Source organism: Syngnathus leptorhynchus, chromosome 6 (genome assembly GCF_054491065.1).
Source record: "Syngnathus leptorhynchus isolate UIUO chromosome 6, UIUO_Slep, whole genome shotgun sequence".
Lineage (NCBI taxonomy): Eukaryota > Metazoa > Chordata > Actinopteri > Syngnathiformes > Syngnathidae > Syngnathus > Syngnathus leptorhynchus.
In genome coordinates, this window is record NC_141200.1 from 9,532,472 (window position 1) to 9,558,953 (window position 26,482).

General features: G+C 41.6%; 1 protein-coding gene across 6 annotated transcripts in view; it reads right to left on the bottom strand.

Moving 5' to 3' along the window:
* The window catches only part of hipk2 (homeodomain interacting protein kinase 2), a 63,446-nt gene that overhangs the window by 13,785 nt on the left and 23,179 nt on the right, over positions 1-26,482 (bottom strand). For all 6 annotated transcript variants that reach the window (XM_085914520.1, XM_085914519.1, XM_085914518.1 and 3 more), the window contains 5 exons: positions 8,382-8,505; positions 6,782-6,901; positions 5,582-5,668; positions 1,555-1,739; positions 1,282-1,444 (listed from right to left, as the gene is read on the bottom strand). In XM_085914520.1, coding sequence (XP_085770646.1) covers positions 1,282-1,444; positions 1,555-1,739; positions 5,582-5,668; positions 6,782-6,901; positions 8,382-8,505 — 679 coding nt within the window. The remainder of the gene's footprint in view (positions 1-1,281; positions 1,445-1,554; positions 1,740-5,581; positions 5,669-6,781; positions 6,902-8,381; positions 8,506-26,482) is intronic.

Here is a 26,482-nt window from a genome sequence, read left to right on the forward strand (position 1 = left end):
CAGCATTTTCATGTTTCGTTTGCTCTCTTGAGTGTGCTTGATGAATACAAGGGGAGGGAGCAAAATCAATATGGCACTGTGACATTCATCATAAACCTGTGAAAGAAGCTACTAAATACAAGGCAAAGATGTTCTGCTTTGCAAATTAATCATCCCTTTGTAAAATCAAGACAATTAAAGACCGGTTAATCTGTGTAAATTAAATCAAAAGCAGGGTTGGCGTTGCGTCCTACGCAGTGTGAGCAAGATGCTTGGATCTAATTGAAAATAAAAATATCATTACAATCATTGGCTAAAGAGATTTCGGATTTAGAATTTAAAGCCTGATAAAGTCAAAAGTCAGCATTTGTGACTCCAGGCCCATACGGAAGCGGGAACGAGCCACAAGATCAATCCAGGGAAATGGAGGGAAGTAAAGAAGATCGAGGAGGACAGGAACGAGAGAGGAGGAAAGGAGACGAACCCTGGAGTAAAGGGATTCTTTAGGCCTTAAAGCTTCAGAATGCAAGATAAGCAGGAAGCAGGCCTTGTCATGTGTGCAATCAGCACTTTGTGACAATCCCGTAGGAACTGGCGGCAGACAGAAATGCAGCTAGACAGATATACAAGCAGAAAGGCAGGATCGTAGGCCAGAAAATGTGCACACACACGGGAAATAAGAGGCAAACAGCTGGTCTTGAGCGCCATCACTATGTAGCCATGTATGGCTTTAAATGACAGCTTCAAAACCATTTGCATATATAACTTGGAATACTAATAACAGCATCTCAGTCAATACTATTGCAACTCCAGATCACTGGATAGGTAATCAAGAATTTTTATCGTGTGTTTGTGTAGACACGAATGCTACTTTGATGTTGTATGCAGTGCATCCACACAAGATAACCCATGCAAAAATGATGAAGTAGTACATGGACTGGTGGTTTTGCCAGTGTTTACATTCCCATGCCATATTTAGCATCTAATTAAGTCACCGTGAGGTGTAAAAAAAAAAAAAAAAAAAGTCAATGGCCCTCAATTCGTAATCATCCTAAGTAGTGGTCCAAAAGAATATTCTATTTGAAAACAGTAGGGGGAGCCCTGGGGCTAAAACATGGACTTCATTGGCCTACGGAGAAAACTAATTGCTAAGTGTCAGCATGCACATATGTGCCAGTGGATTTGCAATACTGTATTTACAATTTGCTTATTTACAATAGGGTATTCCTAAAACACATTGCCTCAACATAAAGTACTTGTTATTGTCGTGTGACAGACAAAGGACATATAAGGCATTGTTACCTGGCTGTGCACAGTGTTGAGCTGGTTGTTGAAGGTCATGGTGAGGTTGGTGGAGGTGCTGGGTGCCACATGGGCGATGAAGGGCGTCTTGCTCTGATTGACCGTGTCGTACATGTTGACACGCCGCTTACAGATCTCCATATTCTGGAAGCATGATTTCACACTACAAAGTGACAGAGACACAGAGGGAATGAGCATAGTTTCGTGATTGGCAGCTACCATTACGCCATTCAAGAATGTTATTAGTTAAATAGGAACAAGAAGAGCTCGTACTGAGTGCTGTGCGGGAAATCGAGAAGATGCGACATTGTAACAAAAGGGTGGTTGAGTGTTTCAATAGCTGTGATTCTTTTGTCTGCGTCGATGGTAAGCATCTTGGTTAACAAATCGATGAATTCCCTCCTGTCGGCTTTCTCTGCCAGCAAGTCGCTCCCTTCCAGATCTGACGTCATGTTCACCTGCAGGCAGTAAATAATGGCACAGTCAAGCATGCATACTTGACTATATGTGGGTGGTTTCTGTCATGTTTGCAAATAGAAGAGAACCCGGCCCCCCTTACATTTTTCCCATTGTGGAAAAATACTTGCAAAAATCTGCACCCTCATCAGTTCAGGTGTCATCAGGCGTTGTGACATTATAAACAGTTGTGCTGCAATTTGTAGTGGCACAGTATATACATACTGAGTTGTGATAAAATTAATGCATGAGAAAAAAGAAAATTAAAATGTTAAGTTTTATTAGTGTGTGTGTGTGTGGGGGGGGGGGGGGGGGGTCCTCTACAAAGGACACCATTCTGTGAAAAAAAGCTGACGCGACAAAGTAAAACTAAATATGTTGATAAGCATCACACTCAATCTGTATTTAAACCTTGCAGCGAAAGTTGGGTCTGAATGCTGTAGCAGCGAAGCAGCTTGTTCCTGCTCACATGCAAAGCAACATGGAAAACATGCATTGATTTATCAAGTGGGGAACTGGTGGGTCTTGTGTCTTGCACCTGGAGCCACAAATCAGCCAGAACAAGTTGTTTTCACTGAGCGGAAAACTGATCATTTTGTTCAACTAATTAGATCTGCTAGTTCCATGACGAGACGTAAGCTCACCTGGAATTTCAAGTCAATGGACATTTTACTCTGATTTTCAAACACATGAATGTTTGTCCTCGGCTTGTCTTCTTGTCCCTTGGATCAGAATGTGTGTAGCTAGATAAACCCGGACCTTTTTTGTTTTTGTTGATAGGAGCCACCATAAAGACAGCAAGATGAAGAGTTGATCTGATGAGATGTCACAGAAGCATCCAAACATGTTTTTTCCCCTTTTGTGTTGACGTTTAATTAGCATACTGCTAAACGTGCCATCCATTCTCTGCCACTTATCTTGTTCAGAAACACAGGTAGGTCTATCGCGGTCTCACTTAGAGGGTGAGAGCCGGGAAAGGAATGACACATTTTATGATTATTTCTCACTCCACTTTGATGGAACTGTTCCCATTACATATAAAAACAAACAAATAGATGAAACCATGTCAATGAAAACATAACCTCATTAGTGAGGTCATTATTTTATTACAAATCCTTTGCACCCAGCCAACAAGCAAACTAAACAACACGGAAAAGATCGGACTTGCCGTGCCTCATTCCCTGTGTTTAAACAAGCACCAAGGTCATGATATAGCTGCTTTTTGTTAAAGCCAACAAGATTGTCAGGCAGTGTGAGGACATTGGGAGCAGACAGGCAGCCTTGTTTACTGTGACATGCAGAGGAACAGGTCTGATTTCATAAAGCAACAAGCGCTTATCTGCAGGCCTGCTTCAGGTGCTATCAGATGTGCTGCCAGTCACCACCGCAAATCTGATGCAATTCTTTTCCCCCATACATGTTATTCAGCGTATGTAGTGATAAAGGAGTAATCTGCGGAATGAGGTGGGGGATAATTGTGTTGTCCGTAACTTTGGAAAAGGTGCACATACAGGGTTGGTTAATAATATTCCACTCAGCATTGACCATGTGAAATTTCATTCTAAAATCCGTCTATTTAACCATAATATATATAATTCAATAAGATATAGATTAGCTCACAAAACAATACTGTTTTGGTGCCTCATAATGAGATGTGCAGAGTCTATTTTGAATCAAGTTATAAATATGGCCAAGATGGCCACAAGGAAGAGGAATATTGGCCTTGCGTGTGAACATCTGTTGAATGGAGCCACATCTGTGTCTCGAGGAGCACTGACATGCCACTCAGGAGTGAAGACAGGGCTGGCAGATGGGCCGCACAACACCCAAGGAGATGTGCGGCGAAGCGTGCCCCCTTGTATGCTGACCTGTATGCGGCTCGCAAGCTTGACTAAATTTGTCAAAGAGTGATGACAATAACAGAAGCATCCAGAGAACCAAAAGAGAGTGCGCATAAGAAAGCCAAAGCTTTGCATTTTTTTTAAATCTTTTTTTTTATCATATATGTGAATTAGTGAACGTTGCAACTACGTATGAGAGTTATAAAAGTTGTGGCGGCTGCTACGTAGTTGCAAATGAGCAGTAATGCACATTATTGAATGTTACATTACTGAATACATGAAGAAAAGGAGTGAGTTGGGGAGCAGTAATGTGAATCGATACCACCTCAGCTGCACAGGAAAAAGGCACGTCACTGTACGTTATTTGCATTGTTATAAAAGAGTACAAGGATCATACTTTAGGTACGGAAGAAGGAAATAGTGGCCAGTTCTACACCGTTGCAATAATACTTTCAAACTCAAAATCAGGGTTAGAAACAACAACAAATTATAGCACCAGGCATATTTATTTATTTATTTTAGACTTTAACCTGACAGAGGATTTGAAGTGACTATTTCAGCAGCCCTTCAACCCTACACTAGTTGACAAAAACAGTCATGAAATAATTCAATGCAGTGATCTATTTCAGCTGCACTATTTCTGTTGTAACTTAAAGAAAACAACAACTGAAGAGATTTTGAAGCATGGGCGCCCTGAGTGCGATGGGAGTTCCGCCTTCCCTCCCATCTGTATCAGGTCATTTCCTTTCGATGGTCTCAGATTGACTCAAGTTAGATACATGGTACTAATTCCTCACCACATTTCCCATAAACGCAAGGACGTTCATTATCTTCCTGGCATCTGCAGCCCTCTTGTCGTTCAGGGCCTTGAGCTATATCATCCATTATATACGCAGGGACAGATGTCCACAATACTGACTTGTTTATACGGGGAGGATATCGTGAGATGCTGCAAAGCAGGCAGGTTTTTCCCACATTACGCATGTTCAGTTTTATTCTCTGTGTTTTCATAGTAAGATGAGTGGGGCTACAACAGTGAGAGGAAAACGGGTGACGGAGTTCGTAGCGTAGGACACAGAGATGAGCCCGTGCAGGTTGCCTTCATTGAACTACGTGCTGCGGGGTCGTGTTTGCATGGCAACTGTGAATTTAACAAACCCTGACAGTGATAAAATCTTGTACTAGAGAGCGTGTTATTCGAGACAGGACTCAAAGCCGCCAACTGGACAGCCATAATTGTCCCCTTCATTTATGTACCTGCATGTACCCACATGGACATCTTCCAGAGGCCGCAGCTGCTTGTGCATCAAGATGAGCATATTTCAAAGCAAATAGCTCACCAGCTTTGTCGTTATCAGGGGCAGAATCAAGCAGCATAGTGATCAGACAGGACTTGTGGAGAGCGAGAGAGAGAGCAAGAGAGAGAGACAGACAGAGAGACAGACAGAGAGACAGACAGAGACACACAGACACAAAGGGGCCTGGGAAAAATATTGTAACTTTCCATTCCCTTTGTTGTATCTGGTAGCAGAAGCAGTATTTGGCTGAGTGAGAGCAAACAAATACTATCATCTCAGTGTCAGGCATGTCCTTTCAAAATGTCATGGCGGCATTTGAAGTTTCCCATCATCGTTCACTGGGATTCGTAAGGCAAAGGGACAGTATATATTAACAGGTTAAATGGCACTAATATATTGCAAGTCACTTCCTGTTCCGAAGTAAATAAAGAGGTTTCCTACTTTTTTCCATTTCCCTCTTTAGCATCACCAATCCATTTGGATCAGGATTTCAAACCACTTGGTTGTGGAGAAAATACAAACCAGCTATGGGTGGTATTTTTTTTGTGGCAAGATGAACTGAATCAAAGTCGTAGAAATGTGACGGAAAAAAAAACATTACTCAAGTAAGGTATTTGTAAATGCACACTATATCATTGTCATTATTATTATTTTTGGCTGTCATGTGTGTTACAAGTTGTGCTCTGTGGTATTGCAACCACATACCTGAGCCATATCATCCAAGCAGTTGAAGATGTACTTGCGCGCCTCTTTGGACTTGATCCCTGTTTCTCCCTCGTGGTCCTCAGGAGTCTGTGGGAGACATAAAGCAGATGTTCCTCTCAAACCCTCAACATGCTTCCCCTTTAGACCTGCACTATTTATATGTGACTCATTATAGCCTCTTGCTGCTGATGTACAGCAGGACACAGCTTGCCCACTGAGAAACCCTGGGGTCACATAAAATGCTCATCTAACAGTCCTACGACTGGTGGGGAAACAAATGCAAATGTAGGAGCCAATATACAGAATTAGTCATATATGTGTACATACAGTAGGCCATAGGAATGACTCAAGAACTCATGCAGGTTGCTTGCATTAAAGTTTGCACTGTATGTTTATAAGTGCATGTGTTGCATCTGGTAATACAGTAAAAATATTCTTGAAATAGTTGAATTATAATCTCTTTTGTATATCATGCCATTTCAAATAAAAATAAAGAAAAACATGTTTCATTTTGAGGAAATGTCAAATGGATATCTGGTACAGAGGCAAATGAAGTCATTCCTGTATACGTATCTGTAACATACAAACAAAAGACTCTTCAGACTGAATACATACAAATACATCAACAGGCCTCTTCTTGGGAAGGACACGTGAGTTCATATTAAAGCTAATCAGTGACTTTTCCCACATGATGATCTATAGGCTAAAGTTCAGACACTCGTTATGTTTCCTTTAACCACAACGATGCTATTTATATTATCAGACACATTCAATAATAAATCCCTGGTAAACAAGACAGATAATAATAATTGGGTTAAGAATTAAATAATTCAATCTGGAGGGAGGAGTGTGAGATAAAAACATCAAGTACCAGAAAGAAATTTAAACACCTCTGTTTAATCTCATGGCTAGTTACCTCTACATAACTTATTTTAACAGAACTTGGTCTGAAAAACAAAAAAACACTTCACAATGAGGCAGAATGATAAGAGGTTTTCAGTATAAGACAGCTTGCGTGGATATGAAGACCGTAACACCTTGTTCCAACCATAACAGCCTTTATTTCCCTTTTTCTAATTTAATGAGAATGAATGCACACATTGTGAAGTATTACTTCAGTGAGAATGAGACATTCTTGAGACCGGTCTGTGAAAGGACTTTGCTTGATTTGTTCATGATTTCAGGTGAATTTGGGTTTACCTTAAGTCTCCACAGAGGATAGGTGGAGTCGGGGTCTCTGTTGAAGAACCTGGTGGTCTTTGTCCCTGCGCTCAACAGATACTCTGCAGGCAGACCCTGAGTCTGTGAGATGTACCGGATCTTCAAGATAGAAGAAAAAAGGAAAGATTTCAAGGGGGATGTTTTTTCTGTCGTTTGAGGACAAATACGGACCAGTTGAGGAAACATTCAAAGGATCCGATGAACAATTCCAAAGTAGAAATGATTTACGAATGAGACATTCTGCCTAGCTTCCGTTAAATCTGGCAAGTTTGGTATTGAAGCAAAACTCTGTCACGGTCTTGCTGTTAATTCTGATTGAGGGAATTCAGCAATGTCTCGCTCTGGAGCACAGAGGCCCACTAATTGGACAAGTGGCACTGTGGCATATGTTCCTATAAACAGGGGGGGTGCAAGAATAATAAGGGGCTGTTGTGGGGATTGAAGAAAGCCATAAAAAAAAGCATTGACAAGCATGAATGTATGAATGCTTCTGAAGTGTGTGCAACATCCAAGCATGTAAAGCCAACTGAGGCCCCAATACCTGGTCTTGGTGACAGTCCAATTATTAGCCGGGTGGATTATCAGCACCTTGTTCAGAAAATCTGATAACGCATACAAGATTAATTCAAAATGTGTTAACGTTTCTATTTTTTTGTGTTAACTTCCTGTGTTTTTAAATTTTCAGTTAATTTTATATGCTGACCTTGGAAACCCTTTTTGAACAAAGTGTAAGTTTACCATTTCAGTTATTTTGAATTATTGTACTCGTTTATTGTAGAAAATTATAGGGAGCTATTGTTAAAGCTTTTATTTAACTATTTGAGAAATGCTGATGATCCCGGGAGCTCTCTGCCTTTCTTTATTTATTTATATATATATTTTGTTAGAATTATAAAACAACAATATTAAGAAGTGTTTTAAGAAGATTAAAAAAACTGACATTTTCAAAACATTTGTTCAATATGCTTAAAGACAAAGTTCAAGTGGAAGTCATTATTTAAAAAAATAAAAAAAAATAAACAACAACAACATTATTTGACTCGTTCTTGTTATTTGCGGCTCCACAAGTCTCAAGCTGGTGTTGTGTTGTATTTATTGAATAGGAATTAAGCATCAAAATACATTTGTATTCATCTCATGAGGGTGGCCATTTTGCCACTTGCTGTTGACTCAAAATGACATCACGTCATAGTTGCTCAGGGCTCAGGCAACAACCAATCACGGCTCAGCTTGCCCACTTCTCATAACCAAACTCGTAAAACCTGTCATTTTTAGTATACAGCAGGGAGTAGAATGCCCACCCCCCCCAGAGATGGACACAAACAGGTGCACAAACAGCTGCATTCTGCTGCTTAATTCATATACCAGAAAGAGAATATAAATCAGAATACTGTGTTTAGTGGGACCGCATAGAACTCATTATTGTATTTTCAATTGACTTCACCTTCAAAAGTTGGAGTTGGTATTTTTTAAAATTATAAAAGCAATACTTTCTGCTCCAAATATCAATCATCGGCCTTTTTGATTACTAATAATTGGTGTCATCCCTAAAAAAAAACTCTCATCGGTCTATCTGTACCTGATCGTACTCTGAGGCGCCGGGATAGAGCGGCCATCCCAAGAAGAGCTCAGCAATCACACAGCCCAGGGACCACATGTCTATCGCCTCACAGAACGGCAGTCCTAGGATGATTTCTGGCGCTCTGTGTGAAGAAGAGTAAACATTCATTTAGACAGACATCAAAATAACAGTTTCCTCCTCACCTATTTCTCATTAGATTATGTGTGATCACATTAGATGGAATTGGTGCTACCATAATAGAACTCTTGTTACTGACAAAAAATATGAGCTGTGTCTCAGAGACGCATGTGTGACAGGAGCGCCAGCCATGCAAAGAGCTTATTTTCACACTTAATGTGCGCTTGTCAAGAGACGCCAAGTGCACAACGTAAAAATTGAGACCAAGAAAAGGGAGCTGTCCAGTACAGTATTTCCCAAAATACAAATTAAGAGCCTTATCTTTGGACAAGGCTTAAGGTAGTGTACGTGGACACCAACATAATAAATAAATCCACAATTATTCGATTAAAAACTACACATTTAAAGCATCATGATTCAAATTTGCTACAAAATTATCTAACCTCAAATATTCTCAATTCGTACATTTGTCATTTTACTGGGTATATAAACCAGACAATAGGAAAACCAACAACAAAACGGGAAATAATGGCAAAAGGGGAATTAAAAGAGCCTCGTTACCAGGGCAGCAGTAAAGCAGGTATTTGAGCAAAAAAGGTCCAGCGAGCAAGTGTAACACCATTTCACAAAGCTACAGACACCTGAACACACAAAAGGCCCAGAGACATCAATGAGAGCATCTGCAGAGGCATAAAGGAGGCTACGAGCAGGTGAGACCAGCAGTAAGAGACAAGGCTTGTTCAAACTGAGATAGACAGCAGCATGATTAATCCATAATGTCACATGAGAGTGGAAAGCCAGCCATTGTGTGACTGACTGTGCTGGATGGCAGTGCACATATAACTATGGATCTGTAGTTGTTTCATGGCATATGTCTTTCACTCACAACCCCATTTTGTACAAAGACTGCTGTAGGTAACTGAATTGAGGGGGATACACGCAAACTCTCAGTAGCAATTGAGCTGATGTGTGACATATGTGGTATTATGTTTGACGTCAAAGCCACTGAAGCTAGCTCCCATAAATAAATGGAACATTAGGAAGTGATTAGAGTTTAAGCTTCAGTGAATTGCTTCCACGCACGTACTGTGTGTGTGGTAGAGCTTCAAGGCTACAGAAACTCTGCAGTTGTGTGCGCTGGCAAAATGTGTAAGGTAGATGTTATGCTTGGGCCCATTTCAGCCAGAACCTTCCTAGGTTATGCTCTAATGCATTGCTGAGACCGTTCAAATGGCGACACTGCATGAGCCCAGAATCTCCTCTAGTTCAGCAAACCACAAAGATTGAGAAAATGAGTGGAATAAAACAAGTGACATTATTGCTCGTAAAATCAAACTATAAGTGTACATCGACATCTGCCCATGCAATGTTACTATCACGCCTGCTGATGGAGAGCTTGCAGTAGAAACAACAGACATCATTGTTCCTCGTTTTAATAGCACCACTAGTAGTTAATAATTCATGGAGCGTCTGTGTGATATAGTTGGGACTGCTAGAACTTGGTGCCAAACAACAAATTGAACCCGAGTTCTGGTACTTCATGAGTTTTAAAGTAACAAATAATGAACTTTGGTTAATGTGAAGCCTTGTCTAAGCCAACACTACATTGTCTGGTAGTTCTCTTTTCACCTGGCAAGTCCAATACTGAAGTGCTTGGATCAAATAGCTGACAAAATTAAAAAAAAGAATCGATATTTAGCTGACATTGATGATTTATTCATCACCAGTTAACCTGTACCCGTTAAATTCATATCCCAATTGCATCACAATGTACCTTTCATTGGGATGGCTCTTGGTTGTGCAGAAATATAAGACATAAAGAATAGACCTTGTGCAGACCTTTGGTCTGTCTGGACCTTTCTTTGGATTACAATGTGCCTTGACAAATCCTTAGAGTTTAAAGTTCAAGGCATGCGACTAAAAAAATAGGGTGCATGGAAAAACAGAGCGAGAGACTGCATGCTTACATCCTCCCAGCTGGCTTGGTCATTGATAAGACCAAGTCCCTTAGGGAGTCAGAGATGGCACCAGTCATGAATGGAACCTTTCTTAGCCCCCTCACCCATCCCCACAGTCAGTTCAGCAAAGCCCTCCACGCACGCCCCTGTTTGTACCTCACCCCCTCCCTCCACAGAACCTCCCTGCCAGATCAACTCCCTTTCAAACCCCTTCGAACTAGGGCATAGAGGGCCAGACTATCCCTTCAAACCCGCCACTCCGCCCTCTGCTCTGCTGAACCGTGCCTGCGCTTGGCTGGCCTGCCAGCCCACGCACACAAACTCACACACAGGCGGACACACAGCTGACTTCACAGGCTGTGTGCATGTCAGGATGTATCCATCAGGCTGACCTTCCTTTAGCTTAGGTCCAGACGGGAGACTAATGGATCCCTGGAAGCCTAAAGCATTAACACACCTACACTATAAACTCACAATCATAAGCACACACACACACAAGGCATACAATCTATGGTAATGGTTTACATATCTTTCATTTCAGCTTCAAAGACTTCATCATTGGCCCTAATGTAACTATGTTTTATTCAAATAGCCAGTCAGGCAGTCATAAGTGAGTAGCGTGTATACTGGATGTAAATAACATCAACAAAGCGAGAGACAGCTAGCCACCAGTAACAAGAAAAAGCACTTCATGGGAAAAGAGGCCATCATTCCTTTGCAGGTCCTCTCGAGTATTGGCTTTCTTTTTTTCCTTTCCTCCCCTCGCTTTGACTCTTAGCCTCGCTCCATCCAGCGCTTTCCCCTGCCTAATGGAACAAGCTTGAGTCTGTGCTATGAATGGCTTCCTGGCTCTCCCAGGGTATTCATCTACATATCCATGGCTCCAAAGGTTCCTTCGCAATCTTACTGAATGCAGACCATGGAGAAACACTTTTACTAGCTATACTCGATGGTGGCGGCGGACTGTGAAATCAATGTTTGGCCCTCCATCCCCTACTGCGCACCTGTGGCTTCCAGGAACCAACTCCATTCCCAAACACTTATTCTTCCGCTCATTCCAACTGCTCCACCTGCTCTCATCACTTCAGCAATTGCTGTAGGAACTGTGTACGTGCCAAACATTAGATGCAGGGATCATGTAAATACACATTTATGCGGGCAATTTCCATTCTGAGAGCATCTGCTCCAGGTGGCTGAAATGGGTAATGGGGTAGGGCTTAGTCTGGGCAAGGCAAACTTTTTCACAGAGACCTTGAGAAATGTTGCCTCACTCTCTTAGCAGGAGCGACATTCCCGATCGTCAAGGTCCTGAAAACAAGTCCTCTCTTTCCTATACCCTTCCCGCACTCTGAGAAATACACAAAAGCCAAAGTGCTGACAAGGCAGCTGCTGCTTTACCTGAAAAAGAACAAGCAGTCTCAGTGGAGTATGCAATGCATTACAACAAGACGAGTTAAAGCATGGGAAAGAAAGGGGAGCAGGGTAACAGATTGGCACATCACATTAACTGTGCAGCTGTCATGAAATAGCAGGATAATTGCAAGAAGGCTTGCAAAGATATTGCAGTTGTGTCAAGTGTTGAAAAGAAACTGTTAATACATCTAATACATCAATATAGGCTGGTGTAAACTATGAATTATTGAGCTCACGTCCTTTCATTGGTTGTGCCAACACAGCCTGACATACAGTCCGAGTGTTATGAAGAACAGTCAAGTACTGAAAGTACTGAATGCTCTTTCCTTGATTCTCTTTCATGTAGTTAAAACAATGAGGTATTCAATCACGCAGAGAGCCAGCAACTGTAGAACAACCTGAAGCGCTAGTGTCAGTAAGAACTGATAATGGTTTACACCTGGTGGGCTTTCTGAAGCCCCCTACTGGGAAAAGTAAACATCACAGCCACTTTAAAATCTACTGCAGGGACTTATGCACTTACTTCTAAAATGATTTTTGATTTGTTAATGATGGCACTGTGTCACAGAGCAATCCTTGAACATAGACGTAAGGGACACAGAAACAACGCCTCCAGCCTTTTGCAACATTACGATTTTTGTGGACTGACTGTCAGACAGGATTAGCCCACTCTGTACTGGCCAGACATTGACCAAACCCTGAGGCAAGTGTCCAGCTTTGTTACACTTTTGTCTGCATAGACAGTCGGGCTTCTGAGGAATCAAGAGCTGAGATTTAAAAGTGCAGTACAGGTATACATTTTTAGGGTTTGGAATCAAGGCTTTTGATTTGATGCTTCAAAACGATGGCCATGCCCCTTTCACACAGTCACGATTCACTGTCAGTAAGTCTTGAGGAAATGCAGAACAAAACAATTAGTGAGCTATTGCGGACTAAAGCCCAACTCAAAAGCGGGAATGCAAACAGATGATAACGCATCTTCACAAACAGTCCGTCAACCAGCCTAACCAGCTGGTGCGCCTGTCAGGAAGGCTGAGATGTATCACCAAAGCAGGCGGTGGGAGGAGGGGGCATCTTGGGTAGCGAGACAGCAGGATGCACTGTGGGGATGGCACAGGCGGTCAAGTAAGGCAGATGGAATTTGTCTGTTTGCAAAGGGAAGACGTGAAACTGAGGCCTTGATCACTTCGGAAAATTCAAGTGTGTGACACATTTAGACATATTTGGCTCCGCCTTCAACAAATCATCAGAAGCCAAACGAACAAAAACAGCCTCAGATTAAAAAAAAAAAAAGAAAAAAAAAGAACACATACAGGGAGGGGCAAGACACTAAAGACCCTTTTACAAATTTGGAAAATAAACTTTCAGGTCTACAATATTGGGAAAGGGAGCTATTATTACTATAGGGCATGAAAATATGATCCAACCCTTTGCAACTAACGGCTTCCACTTTTGCCAACTAACGTCTGCTTTCATTCATCTCAATACTGTTTTATGTGGTTCAAGACAAAGCTCTCAAGTTCAACTGCTCCCATAAACTTGGAAGCAGACAAAGTAAGGGGTGAATTAACTAAATTAAGAAGAATGTTTTAAACTTCTAGAGTGCACCTGCAACCAAAATGCATCAAAGCATCTCAGACACAAAGCGGGGGAGGCACTTCAAATAATGGCCTAACTAAACCAAATCGAATACTACTTGCTGCTCTGTGAACCCCTTACTTTTTCACTCAGCAAGCTTAGAGGCATTAGTGTGATTTTTGTCGAGTTTCTTTCAGGCAGAATGGAACAGGTAGGGAAGGAGAAAAAAAAATCATGTTACTGCAGCAATATATCCAATTCTATTGATTTAGAGACACTAAGAAAGAGATCAAATGATACCAGGAGAGAGTGGCCCAGTCAGGTTTGATAGTACAAAGGCACTTGGATGGTTGGTAACAGAGCAAGTGAAGATCATGAGATTCTATTTGAAATGCAATGCCTGGGAAACACGTTACCCGTTTATTGGTGTAGTGACATAGCATGCAAGGTCAGTACACAATATGCACGCACACGCACAAACACAATCCAATTTCATTAATTCATGTTGCTGCTGCTGGCCTGTCACAAAAAACATGTTGTTTTTTTTGGACGATGTATTTTCCCCAAAATTGTAACGATAAAATGATAAGATTTTCTCACACCAAGATTGTTTGTAATGGTTGTGTTTTGAAGTTTGTCATGTTATGTGTGTGTGTGCGCACATTCGTGTGTGCACGTGTGTGTGTCTGTGACACGATGCCACATGTTACGGTAAATTAAGTCACCGGAAAGTAAAAAAAAAAAAGAAGCTGACTCAGGGTGCTACATTTAGTCTAAGGCTTGATTATACGTATACTAACAGGCACTAACAATTATGCAAAACCCTGCTATAGAATTTTGTGGACGTAGACTGGTCAGTTTTTTATGCTGGCAGTAAACAGTTTTATAATGTAAATAGAAAATATGCTTTTATACTGGGTGTGCCCATAAATTAAACCCTAAAATGTGTGTTAAAGGAATAATTCATATTTAATTTGTAGCACACTGCTTTGATATCAAACAAATACACACTTTTTACTATATTTTTTTATATGAAGTATATATGAATTCTCAGTAGCATTGTTGAAAACTTCACCTGGCTCCCATTGTTAATTCCAATAGGTTGAAGTCTGACGTAAAAGATCAATTGAGCGATGGTAAGTTTTAAGGATATATATTTGTGGGACCCCTTATACACGGTAAACATAAATATAGCAATACAGAAGAGAGAGGTATAATGTCTGCATAATAATGTCCAGTATCTAGTGAAAAGGTGTAATAAATACTATTACAATGTGCCTATTTTGTTGTTCTAGTTGTGCAGTGTCACCTCTGCTGATCATGAGGCCCCTTTTCTTTCAGACCCATGTCCCTCTGCCTGCTGCTTCTTGAAACATACACTGCTAAATATTATTATGCCAAGAAACAACAACAGGATTATTTAGGCTTGATGACAAAATCTGGGTGCATTCTCAGAAAACATTCTGTCTGCTTGAGGCAAATAGTATCGCAAAGGATGTGCTTAAGAATATGAAAAAAATGCCCAGTAGAATAGACTAACAAGCAGAAACATTTTCAAATTATCTAATTAAGTCTGAGACATTCTTAATAACTGTCTGCTTTTGGTTTTATTACGTCTAGGATAATATTCAAAACTCAAAATGGATCTTATGAATGAATCATTGAAGGGAAGCTTTGAAGTGCTTCAACTCTTTTTTACGGGTAAAGAATGAATAAACTCACCTTCAATGAGAAAATTAAGATTTACAATGGATTTGGTGTTTTCCCCCATTTTGGTTTATTATGCGATTGCGATTTCCAAAAATAAACCCACGCTACATCAAAATTATAATTTTATAACATGTATTAATTTGTTACAGTTAAATTCTCAACCATTTTTACCCCAGTCTTGGCTTTCTTTGACAAGAGGGAACAGCTTCACAAGCTACGCACTTTCTTGTTATGGATGAGGAACCTTGTACAGTTTGGTGCAAAGAGCTCTACTAGCGGCTCACGTCATAAATTATAAACTACTGTATGTAGAGCTAAACGTTCACCATTCCAAAAGGTGGGAAATCAAAACACGCTGAAGACTGGGGACTTTTTTTTTTCTCTCTTTTGTGTTTGTCTCCCTTTTCTTCCCTCCAGTGTGCACAGTGGAGGGTGCTGCTGGATGAATTCCAAAAGGGCACAGTGTGAAATGAGCACAGCTTTGACCTCGCACACCCCAAGCGCAGCCACTGAGATCCCTTCTCCCAGACACGCTGGGCAGTATTGGCTGGTGGAAAAGAAATAGGACCAATGGGGATTTAAGTGGCGGGAAAAAGGAGACTGAGGAAGGGGAGAGTGGTTGAGACAGCAAACAGGGAGGGGCACAGCAGTGGTGCCTCCCATGATGCACTTTAACTGACCCTTCGCCTAAGACTGCACAGGAAATCTTGGCGACAAACATTTTCTGTCATCTCCTTCTGACATAGCAAATGTGACCACACCTTGACAGAGGTTACCGGTACTAGTCAGTTCCAGTTGCATACACCAGATGCAAGAGTGTGCCTTCAAAGCGGAAATAAGTCAGAATGTTATTGCTTTTGTTGAGTTGGTGACTCGTTGACAGGGTGGCCAAGAGAGAGCCACAACACGCACCTAGAAGACACAAAAATTTGAGCCTTTCCACAAGTACATATGAGCACACCCATCTCTGCTAACAGCTGCATCCCTGAGGGTTTTGCTGTCTCCAGCCCAAACACACGCTCGCGTCGGCCACATTCCACAGTCCTCGCGGGCCCTGAGGGCAGCTATGCAGCTGGGCATCCACTGAGCTGCCTCTGCTGTTGGGGCCTGCTTCCATCCTTGTCTCCCACCCTTCTTCTCTTCCTCGTCATCATTATTGTGCACACCTCAAAGCAGGATGCATCATTCTCACTGTCCGCTTTATGGTTTAATGGAAATTATCAATAAAATCTGATTAGAACAAAATCTTCTCTATCTGCTATGTGCATTATAACGAGAACTGTAAATTGGCCAGATGGACAGAAAACCTGAACCCACACAAACAACCAGTGATACATTTCAGCATTTGAATGTCAACGTGTGTGCAGATGCCTGTGGATTAGAGTTCATTCATGCGCGTCTGTAAATAGTGATGGCAATGTTTCATCATTTCAGCAAATGCCAAGCCAGTCTAACTGCATACGCCTCGGGCCATTTCCAGATCTGCAAATAGCCCATCTCCCATTAAAGAATATCCCCCTTTTTGTGGCTGGAGAGCCCAAGTAACCCAAGTGTGCCCACAAATGGGCACATTACATCCTTGATAAGTTGACAAGGACAACAAAATGTATCAAGTGAAGCAGACAATAGAAAAGATGTGTGTGCAGATGGACGCGCGTCTCGCACAGTGTGCAAAGTGCACGACCATTCTGAAAGAGGCCTCGGTCACAAAATCCTCAGCGGCATGCAAGCCTATATCTCAGCAGATCCCCTGAAATGAAGCACAACCCCCAAAGAGCTTCCTGATGCTCAAAGTGCCACATTCAATTAGTTCCACAAAGAGAGTCTTCGTCCACGAAAAAGGAAGATGGGAACTCATTACAGAATTCCTCTCGAGTAGCTGCTTTGAAATATAGATCAGGAGGCTATGTTAGACGGTTGGGACCCGTCTCGAACCACGCCAGTCAAAATCAGCTCCGCCTGGTAGATTAGACTCTTCTCAGGTTTATCAACACAAACAGCTTTACTCTATATCTCACCATTAGCGACCCTTTCTGTTTTTTGCTTTCGTCCAGCTTTCGCCCTCCTAAAAAGTCCCCCCTCTCAACACTAAAACACACAAATGGGAAAATACCAACACAACCAAGCTGATCAAAGCAGGGAAAATGTGAATAATGTCACTCAATGATATCTGCATACTGTAAAGTGAGTCACACAGATTATTTCTGATATCACCTTATGTCTCTGAGATAGGTTTATTTATGGCAGTTATTTGCATTTATGAGCGACGTATTCCCGTCCATGCCAACATAATGATTCTATTTCAGCAAGTGACTAAGAGTAATTTTACATCATACCCACTTTGCATTATGTATTTTCTCACAGAGTGGTCAGGGGTGTTAATTTACTCAACATAGGTGTTTATATTTACAAACGGCTATCTAAGGGGAGAGTGAGACAAGTGTGTCCATTGATTGGCAGACAGAGAAGAGTTACTTTCATCTTGCAATGGAATTGTAAAGCATAGCTGGCTATTCTCTATTCAAATGTTGTTGTTTTATTTAACATTTATTGTCTGAGGGAAAAAGGGAGGCGTATTTATTAAAGTAGTCAACGCACCGGGTGATTTGATGCACAGCAACTATTTGACATATTTAATTGGAAATCATGCAATAGTCAGTGAGAAAATAAATTCAACTTGGAATCACAACAAAGGGATGGAGAGGTAGCGATCTTTATGTGGAGCCACTGCGGTCAAGCAGTCAAGGTGAATCCATCCTCTTATCATCTGAGTGCAGTAAAAAGGAAAAAAAAAAGCTGTCACTATACAAGCTGAGCTAGTTAATGATTTCCTTTCAGAAACAAACACAACATAGCCACCATCATTAAGCTGTTTATCTTTTGCCTGATCTTGTCATGAACTACACACAGACAGAGACACTTAAAAGACTACTAAGACCGAATATGTGGCTGGGTCTCCCTCCACACTCGCCTTGATGCTATGTTACATTTCATGTCTTGTTAACTACAGCCCATTATCTGAACTGAAAAAATGAGCCATGAGCCACTAGACACAGAAGTGTCAGACAGAGGCTAAAGGTTCATTTGCCCCATCGCTAGTGGAGATTGACTAGCAAAGGTGAAAAGCGGTGTGGCTGTCATGGTAGTGAGAAAAGTCTTGTTACACACTGATTTGCTTATTACCGTATGCAAATCTAAACAATCACAGGAAATGCTTGGCCCTTGGCACCACCCAATTGCTGCAACAATAAGCAAGTAATGCTTACTTTGAGCACAAAAGAAAATTAAACATTAGTTTTTTTTTTGTTTTTTTTTTTTTTTTTAATTCCTCCGCAAACAAGGGATGTTACTATAATTACCCAGAAAACAGCACATCCGCACTTTGCATGCCTTGTGACCCACTCTCACTGCCTGGGAGAAGAAAACAAATCTTTTTCATATTCTTGGAGCAAAGCGTGTATGTAGGTGGACTAAAAGGGATGGGGGCAGTGAAGGGCATGGGGAAGGATGAGAGCAGAAAGCTGCGGCTGGGGGGGAGGACAGAGATGGAGAGACACGCAAGGGGGATAATGTGGGTGGGGAAAGGTGGAGAACGCTAGAATGCCACGCTTAACACTTCATGCTGGGAGCAAGACATCAAAATGTACACCCACTATTATCATATTGACCCCACCACTCTCCTTTCCCCTTTCCCTATCATTTTTTAGCAGACATGCTGCATTGGTAGGGAGAAAGACAAACCGATTAAATGAAAACCAAACAACGAAGACTTTGCAAATGCTTATGTCTGCACTCTGCATGCACTTCATTAATGTGGGCCTGTGCAGTCGAGCATGATGCAGGCGGAACAAACAAGGCTACGGCTGTGGCGCGACCCTCCCAGCCTGACGAGACGTCCTTGCGTCTGCTCTCCTCTGCGGGAGCGAGACAGAGACCCTGAGCCAGTCAGGAGGGCCGACAAGAGCCCTTGAGCGATGTGACGCGTCCTGGATGACTGCTGGGCTCTCTGCTTGATCTATGTCTGAGGACAATCACAGGGCTGGACACATTCACCCAGTCGGTCTAACCTATATGTTCATTCAAAGGACCCGTCCGTCACTCCCTGCAGCCGGATCCGGTCTCTGTCTGTCCATCCATTCTTTACAATTTGTCTGTCTTCCCTATGTGAACCTTTGTGAATATGTCTGGCTGTTTGTAGGTCAGCTTGGTCTGTCTGCCTTGTAGCACATTGCATGGCTGTGTGAACACATACGAGTCACTGGCCGTGTCCTGGAAATCTAATCACCCAGCACAGTTGAATGTTTGTGTTTATCCACACAGATGTGAATACAGCTGTGCAAACAGTCACTAATGTCAACGCAATCTCATGAGAATTTGGTGGGAAATCATCCGAAAATGGGAAGTGCTAAATATATATGGTTTTGAATGCGACTACTTTGATGCAAGTCACTGCACCTGTACTTCCAAAACAACAGAGTAGTTCCAAAACACATACCTTAATAATTCACCAAAAAATATGCCCGTTTATGACTGACTGATGTGCATTTTATATTCTTTTTGTACACTTTTTGGGAAAACATATATACAGTTTTGGCCCAAATTCTTCATGTGCAGGTTTTTGGTAAATTGCCACATTTTAATGTACGACACAAAAAATGGCTGAACATTGCATTTGTTAAGATATTTTTTCTTTGTGGAGCAGTTTTACATTATACATAATAAGCCAAAAGCTTTCATACTGTGCAGTGTCGAGTGACATTTCTAGCCATGAGTTTGGTACGCAACAAAAGATGTCAGGTTTTGCCTCCGAGCCAATTCAGACACTATATATTCCAACTTGTAGCAGCACCAGACTGTACATCCACAATAATTTTTTATACATTCACTTAAATGTCTGTGTGTTGCTTGAGTTGTACACATCATGAGATGGTTTCACCAAAGCTCAAAAATGTACTAAAGTACAAAAGTTTTGGTGCAAATCGGCGCAAAAATACACCTTATTGAATTGCTCTTCTCTTTTAATTATTTAGGTTCAAAGGGACTACGGAATGATGCTCATGTTAATTTGTGACATTATTCTCAAACTACAAGCAGGACACAGACATCAACGTTGAATTTATGTTTTGCAGGCCTGCTACTGAGTTGGTACAAGAGTGTTCCAGTGGGTGGACGCTCCACCTCAATAGTAAGCCTAAACTGTTCCAGACATGCTGGAACCCACAGAGGATATCAAAGCTTATGTGATCTAGTGGCTGTTATATCATCCCTGCCTGCTACCCACCACACTGTTACGGTTGAAAATGAAGACACCAAATTCTTTTATCAGGTCCGGTTCACGCAAGAGTCCGAGTTGGTCTCGTCGCTGCTAATTTTCTCCTTGACAGCCACATTTCAAGTCATTTCTGTTCGTTTCTATTCAAGACTGCACGCTTGTTTGTTTTGTGCTGAAAGCAATTAATCAGCGAAAGCATATGACTCACAATATTGAGTTTTTAAAATTAATGTTCCAAGCCTTAGAATCTAAGGGGTAAACATTGCTGCAGAGTGTAACATTTAGTTCAACTGGAGTCCTGCTGTCCTCATTAGTGATTTGTCTCTCTTGTGTGGGTTTGCGCAGATGAAGTGAGGAGACAAGCATGATTCGACTGCTTTCTTTGCTCAGTGGAAAGGCATCTCAACAGGGCCTACTATTGACCACATCAACCATGGGGGGGACACGGGGCCAATGCAACACAGAGCAGGGGACTATTTTGGGCCACTTAACTATAATCAGTAAATGCACCTCGGTCGCAATTAGCGCAGGCCCACCCGGTAAGCGCTCGTTTTGCTCACAGCTCGGTCTGCGTTTTATTGTGCTCCACGGGAACCCTGTAATGGAAATAGCACTTGTCATATCCCTGCTTAACAATGGCGCTGTCCTCGCTTTGTGTTGGTTTCAATCAACACTACTCGTTCCAACAATGTATACATTTTTATGCGCCGGTAAAATTCTCACAACTGCCTCAAGTAAAATGAGAATCCATCCTAATCTTCTGAGCAAATGGATCAAAGGACTTGTCTGCACCTTTACAAATGAACTGATTCAAACATTGGCTGGATTAGATGTGCACGAGAGCAACAGAAAAGCAAGTGCAAAGACTGGTTTGAGTCCATTTGTGCTTACTGACATTTTTAATTTGTGCAATGCAGAATGAATTTAAACAAAAGTGTGGAAGAATAGCTATTTTCAAGACAATTTGTGTTACAATGTTATTTTTTATTTTGGGATATTTTTATTTTGGGGGTTTTGAGTTTGACCCAAAAAAGCTTATAGATTTTATCATGTGCTGTACTTTGTAGCTATGACATTTCAGAAATAAATTGTATGGTAGTGGTAGTGGTAGTTGTAGTAGTATTAAAATAGTTGTTGAATAATTTGCTAATGAATTAGCGATTGATTAAATTAATTTTGACACGTCTATTTTGCATGTTCTTATTTTGCTTGTGCGTCCTTAAGTCCCAAAACTAGGTTATCAGAACACCGTAAATTACCTGTACAATTTGTGAGTATGGCACTATGTGTTAACCTGGGAATGACCTATTCAGGGTGCTCCCCAAGTCACGTGGGATAGGCTCCAGTTCCCCTGTGACCCAGTGAAGACTATGCATATATCTTTGTAGGGCTTATAAATGTAAAGATTGGAACTCAAGAAATAAAGTGTTTATCCCCTTTGAAATTCCCTGCACATTTGGATGTCAGAGTACCAAGGCAGAAATGGAGGCATAAAGCGAAGGGCAGCCTCAAGATAGAAAGGATGAGATGGGAAAAAAAAAGAAGTAAATAAGCAAAGTGGCAAAAAAAAGAGGACACAAGTCAGGGGTCACTAATGAAAGTTCCCTGCTGCTCTTTTTAGTTCCCGGAGCAGAGCAGCATAAGAGGCCAGGGACTGTGCACATACTCAATGGACCCCTCCCTTTCTCTCACAAACACTCACATAGAGAGAAGGAGCTGCACACTTGCAAATTTCAATGTGGGACACCTTATGTCAAGCTTCATTGTCACCATGGCGACAGTTACTTTGGGACATTTTATGCTCCTCCGGCCTCTGTATGAGTGTTGTATCAAGAGCATGCCGTGAGTATTGAACCAAGATAGCGGAAGGAGCAAGCCTCATAAAAAGCTTCGACTTCGACATTTTCCAACAACAGGGTGAGGTCATGATAAGAATAAAATGTGAGGTCAATTATGGATTGAAAAAGAAGTGAACATTTCTGTGTAGGGAGTCAAGGCTCAAAGCAAATCAGATTTGACATTTGTTTCTTTTTTTACCAGCCAGGGTTGGAGAAAACCACAATGTATATAGCCGCTAACTGCAGATGAATACCAATTTTGCTATCTTTGTGTAACTGAGAGCTTCAGTCGAACAACAGGCTCCTGTGGAACAAAGGACAGAGGAAGCCAGGGAGGAGCAGTATGCGATTGGGTATGAAAAAAGAACGAGAGGTGAGGGAGCGGGATTATGGGGGGGGGGGGGGGGGGGGAACACACGCCATTTGGGCCCACCTGGGCAAACAATAACCTCGGCCCATGTACACAATTGTCAGTGACGGCTGGCGACCACGACTTAATAGCTCCACTCTAGTTCCGGTGTTGCAGCTTTAACGAGCGTGAAACACTGGTTGCCGTACCAACGGTTATCAACAAATTCGTTTGACAATTTGCAAAGTGTTGCATACATTTGAATGCAGAAAAACAAGTTAGAGTGTCTGAATCACTCGCAAGGCCAATGATGACGAATACAAATATTAGACTTTCAAATTGTATAGCTCGTCAAAGAAGCCTGCTGGATGCCTCTTGATGTATGTGTCATGAACAGAACATGAAACGTTCAGGAAACGTGTATCATTCACAGCACTTCCAAGCAAACCACTTCACAGATGAAGCATTTGAAACAATGAATTGATTTTATATATATCCATAGTAACGTGTGCTTCGACCGAGTTTGTCGTAAATCCCCACAAGAATCAACGCGGCAGAGGTAGAAGTGCCAACGGTTCTCATCTGGCTAGGTATTAAGGACAACTATGTCTTTGTTTGAAGAGCACTGAGCCTTTTGTTTGATGACATATAGATTGAGGCTGAAATGAAAGATGGTGTGTCCCAATGTTACTGTGTTTTTAAAGGTGATGTTGGCTACGTTAATGCCAATAAAGTACAATGTGATGACATGTTCTCTGGCATCATGATAAATGATTTCACCCCATATGCTGGAGCTTCGGCAGCATATGTGCAAGTGCTTTTCCGATACATTGTGTATGGCTCGATTAAGCAGGGCAATTATGGACTGTGGACGGCAATACTAAAGTTGTACAGGACCATAAAGCTTTTATGCTTTCTCGATGGAATTTCCGCATTGTGTTCTTTTTGTGGGTCTTTTGTGGGTTTGTATATACATCTTAATGCTTACTGGACCCTGAAGCTGAACTCAACAGATGATATGATGCACACATAATAAAATATTGGGATTAGTGCTAAAAACTCAAAAGCCTGGCACACACAGACATTACACTACTTTGCTTTTTTTTTTTTCCTGTCTTGAAATGTAGCAATGATGATTTGAGGAATAAAAGAGGAATTTCTCCTGTCGTCTGATGCTTGGCTGCTTCTCTGCAGTGGAAATTTCAAAAGGAACAAATTTGCTCAGCATTAAAAAACCCTTGCCCTAGTCGGAACACTAACCTGTTAAATATTTAACCAGAATCCAACACAAGAGTAATTATTTTTCCATACAAATTACATCTCAAGCCAAAACCGACTCAGTCCCATACACCTCAGCAATACGTTTCTCTGTCACTAAGAGCTATTAGTCATTTTAAATTATTTATCAAGCCAATGCAAGACAGGATTTGCTACAGAAAGGTTTTTTGAATGGTTCTTCTCCAACACCATCTTGACAGCCAGTCCTATTCCAGAAAGCAATCTATTTAAAAAGCTGGGCTGGCATGTGACTACATGTTTGCAGTTCACAAGGTAAAAAATAAGTCAAATACTACTGTCCGTAGCCAGCTGGGATAGGCTCCAGCGCGCCCACGATCCTTGTGAGGTAAAGTGGATCGGAAAATGGATGGATAATAAAAATAAAAGACTATGCATACGTATTGCTTGACAATAGATAGATTTGACTTTGTTTTCTTGCCATCTTGACTAGAAATAAAAACTCCACACGACAATATGTCCTTATGCTTCAAAGCCAAGTGTCATAATTGTCAGCCACATTTACTGGCTTGATGAGTGTTGCTGAAAATAGCCCATGCTGTATAAGAGCAGAACCTCATTCAATTCTGCCACTGACAATGGGAGGAGTAACGTTTTTAGAGAGCGTGACAAGAGCCACCCTCAATTTGAGCGATGGGCTGTACACCAGCACTAGAGAGATGGGATATAAAAAGGAACTATTGGAGAGAAAGCAAGTTATTGTGACGCTGTAAGGTGTTTAAACAAAAAACACAGAACAAAGCTTCATTTGCTTGATGCATCCAGTTTGCTTCAAACTATCTTAATCTTATGAGTCCCTGTTGTTGTGTTTTAAAGCGCTGCTAGTGTAGTGGTAGTACATGCTGAGGCCTTTCGTGCAGACAGTGCAGGTTGATTCTGGGCCAGCGTCCAAAACTCAGTCACTATCGGTCCCTGAGTGAGGATAAGGGCGCGATTCCGACATAAAGGGCATCTGTCATAAAAACTCAAAAGTAACAACAAGGTTATGATGCTAAAAGTTATTTTAATGTTCATCAAGTCTGTGTATGACTTATTAGGCACCCATGGACAAAGAAAATAATATTACTAAAGTTTATGGAAAATCGTGTATTTATTTGTTTATTCATGTGTGCTTTTGTACATTGTTCTTTAATTATTAATTTTCTACATATTGAATTGTCAGCACATGTAATTTAATTTGCATCTAAGAGCATCCATAGCTCTCTTCCCAAATAAAATGATCTTTGATGCTCTCCCGTCCCCCATCCAACCACCTTAAAGTCATCGGCATAAAACTGGTTTTCGTATCTCGACCAAGCTTTCTCCCTCTTCTTTCCTGTATATTTTCTACCCTGATTTTTAAATATTCATGCAAGTGGATGGAAGCGGTGAAGATGGGTAATGGAAATTGGGAAAAGAAGAGAAGCAATAAAATAAGGCAAAGTACATGGTGGGGAACTACCGGAACTTTCTGGAGGCTCCCTTCAGACGAATGGCGGGTATCCTGGGATGGCGGAGAGCGGGTCAGCAGGACGCCTTATGATTTATTTACACTTGAGGGCTGGTCCGAGCCAGCGATTGATGACAGCCAACCCACCTACGCTTGATTCTCGACAAGAAAGACAAACGCGTCACATGTGAAACCTTTGCTGTGAAAAACCCACCCAACTAAAAAAAAAAGAAAACATATTTTTTGCAGCAACATTTTCATGTCAGCTTTTCATCCACAGAATGATGTCAAGCCTGTTCTGACACTTATAAGGGATTTCGAGGTCATACTGGTGTGCCCGCCGCACCGCAAACGCTAAGATGTTCCAATCAATACAGAGCAGAGTGACTGCAGCCTCCCGTGGGCGGATCCCTGAATTTTATTAGGGCGCCTTCATTTCATTCAGCCTAATGACCTCGGGAATGTATGGAAATTGAACTGGGAGGGAGAACAAAGATGAGTAGGTGAATGAAACAAAGAGGTGAAACCCACAGAGCTCTGGCACTTTGAAGGAGCATGCACACACGCGTATATGAATCTGCAGTATACAATTTATACAGTCGGTGCCGCATACTGGTGTCTATTGGTGAATAGATGCTGGTGGGAGATGTCTCTCCAATGGAAGACAGCTGCAAGAACCCGACAACTGTGTACATTATGTTTCATATGCTTTACTACCGGTAGTTAATTAGCATAGCTGCAACATGTCTCCTGCTTGCTGGTGGCCCTGTGGAGACACATGCAATAGCTGCCCAGAGGCACATTATAAATGAAAGAGGTTATTAAGATTCTGTCATGCATACTAAGGTATTATGACTGTCATGAAGAAAGCACAGCGGTGAATACTGCCAAATTTAATGATCATTTTAGCTGTCTTGAGGTTGGAGGCCAGTGAACAATGGTAACCCGGGGTCGGTGCCCAACTTGAGTCAGAGTAGCGATTCACTCACAGACCATATCGAGAAGAATGTCATTGGTTACGGCCAGGTAAACAAGACGCACAATCTAAGTGCATAGGTTTGCTGTATTTTTTTTCTCTATATTGCAATGACATATTTGGGCACGTGTTTGTTGATTGCCGGGTGCAGTTGGTTCAACG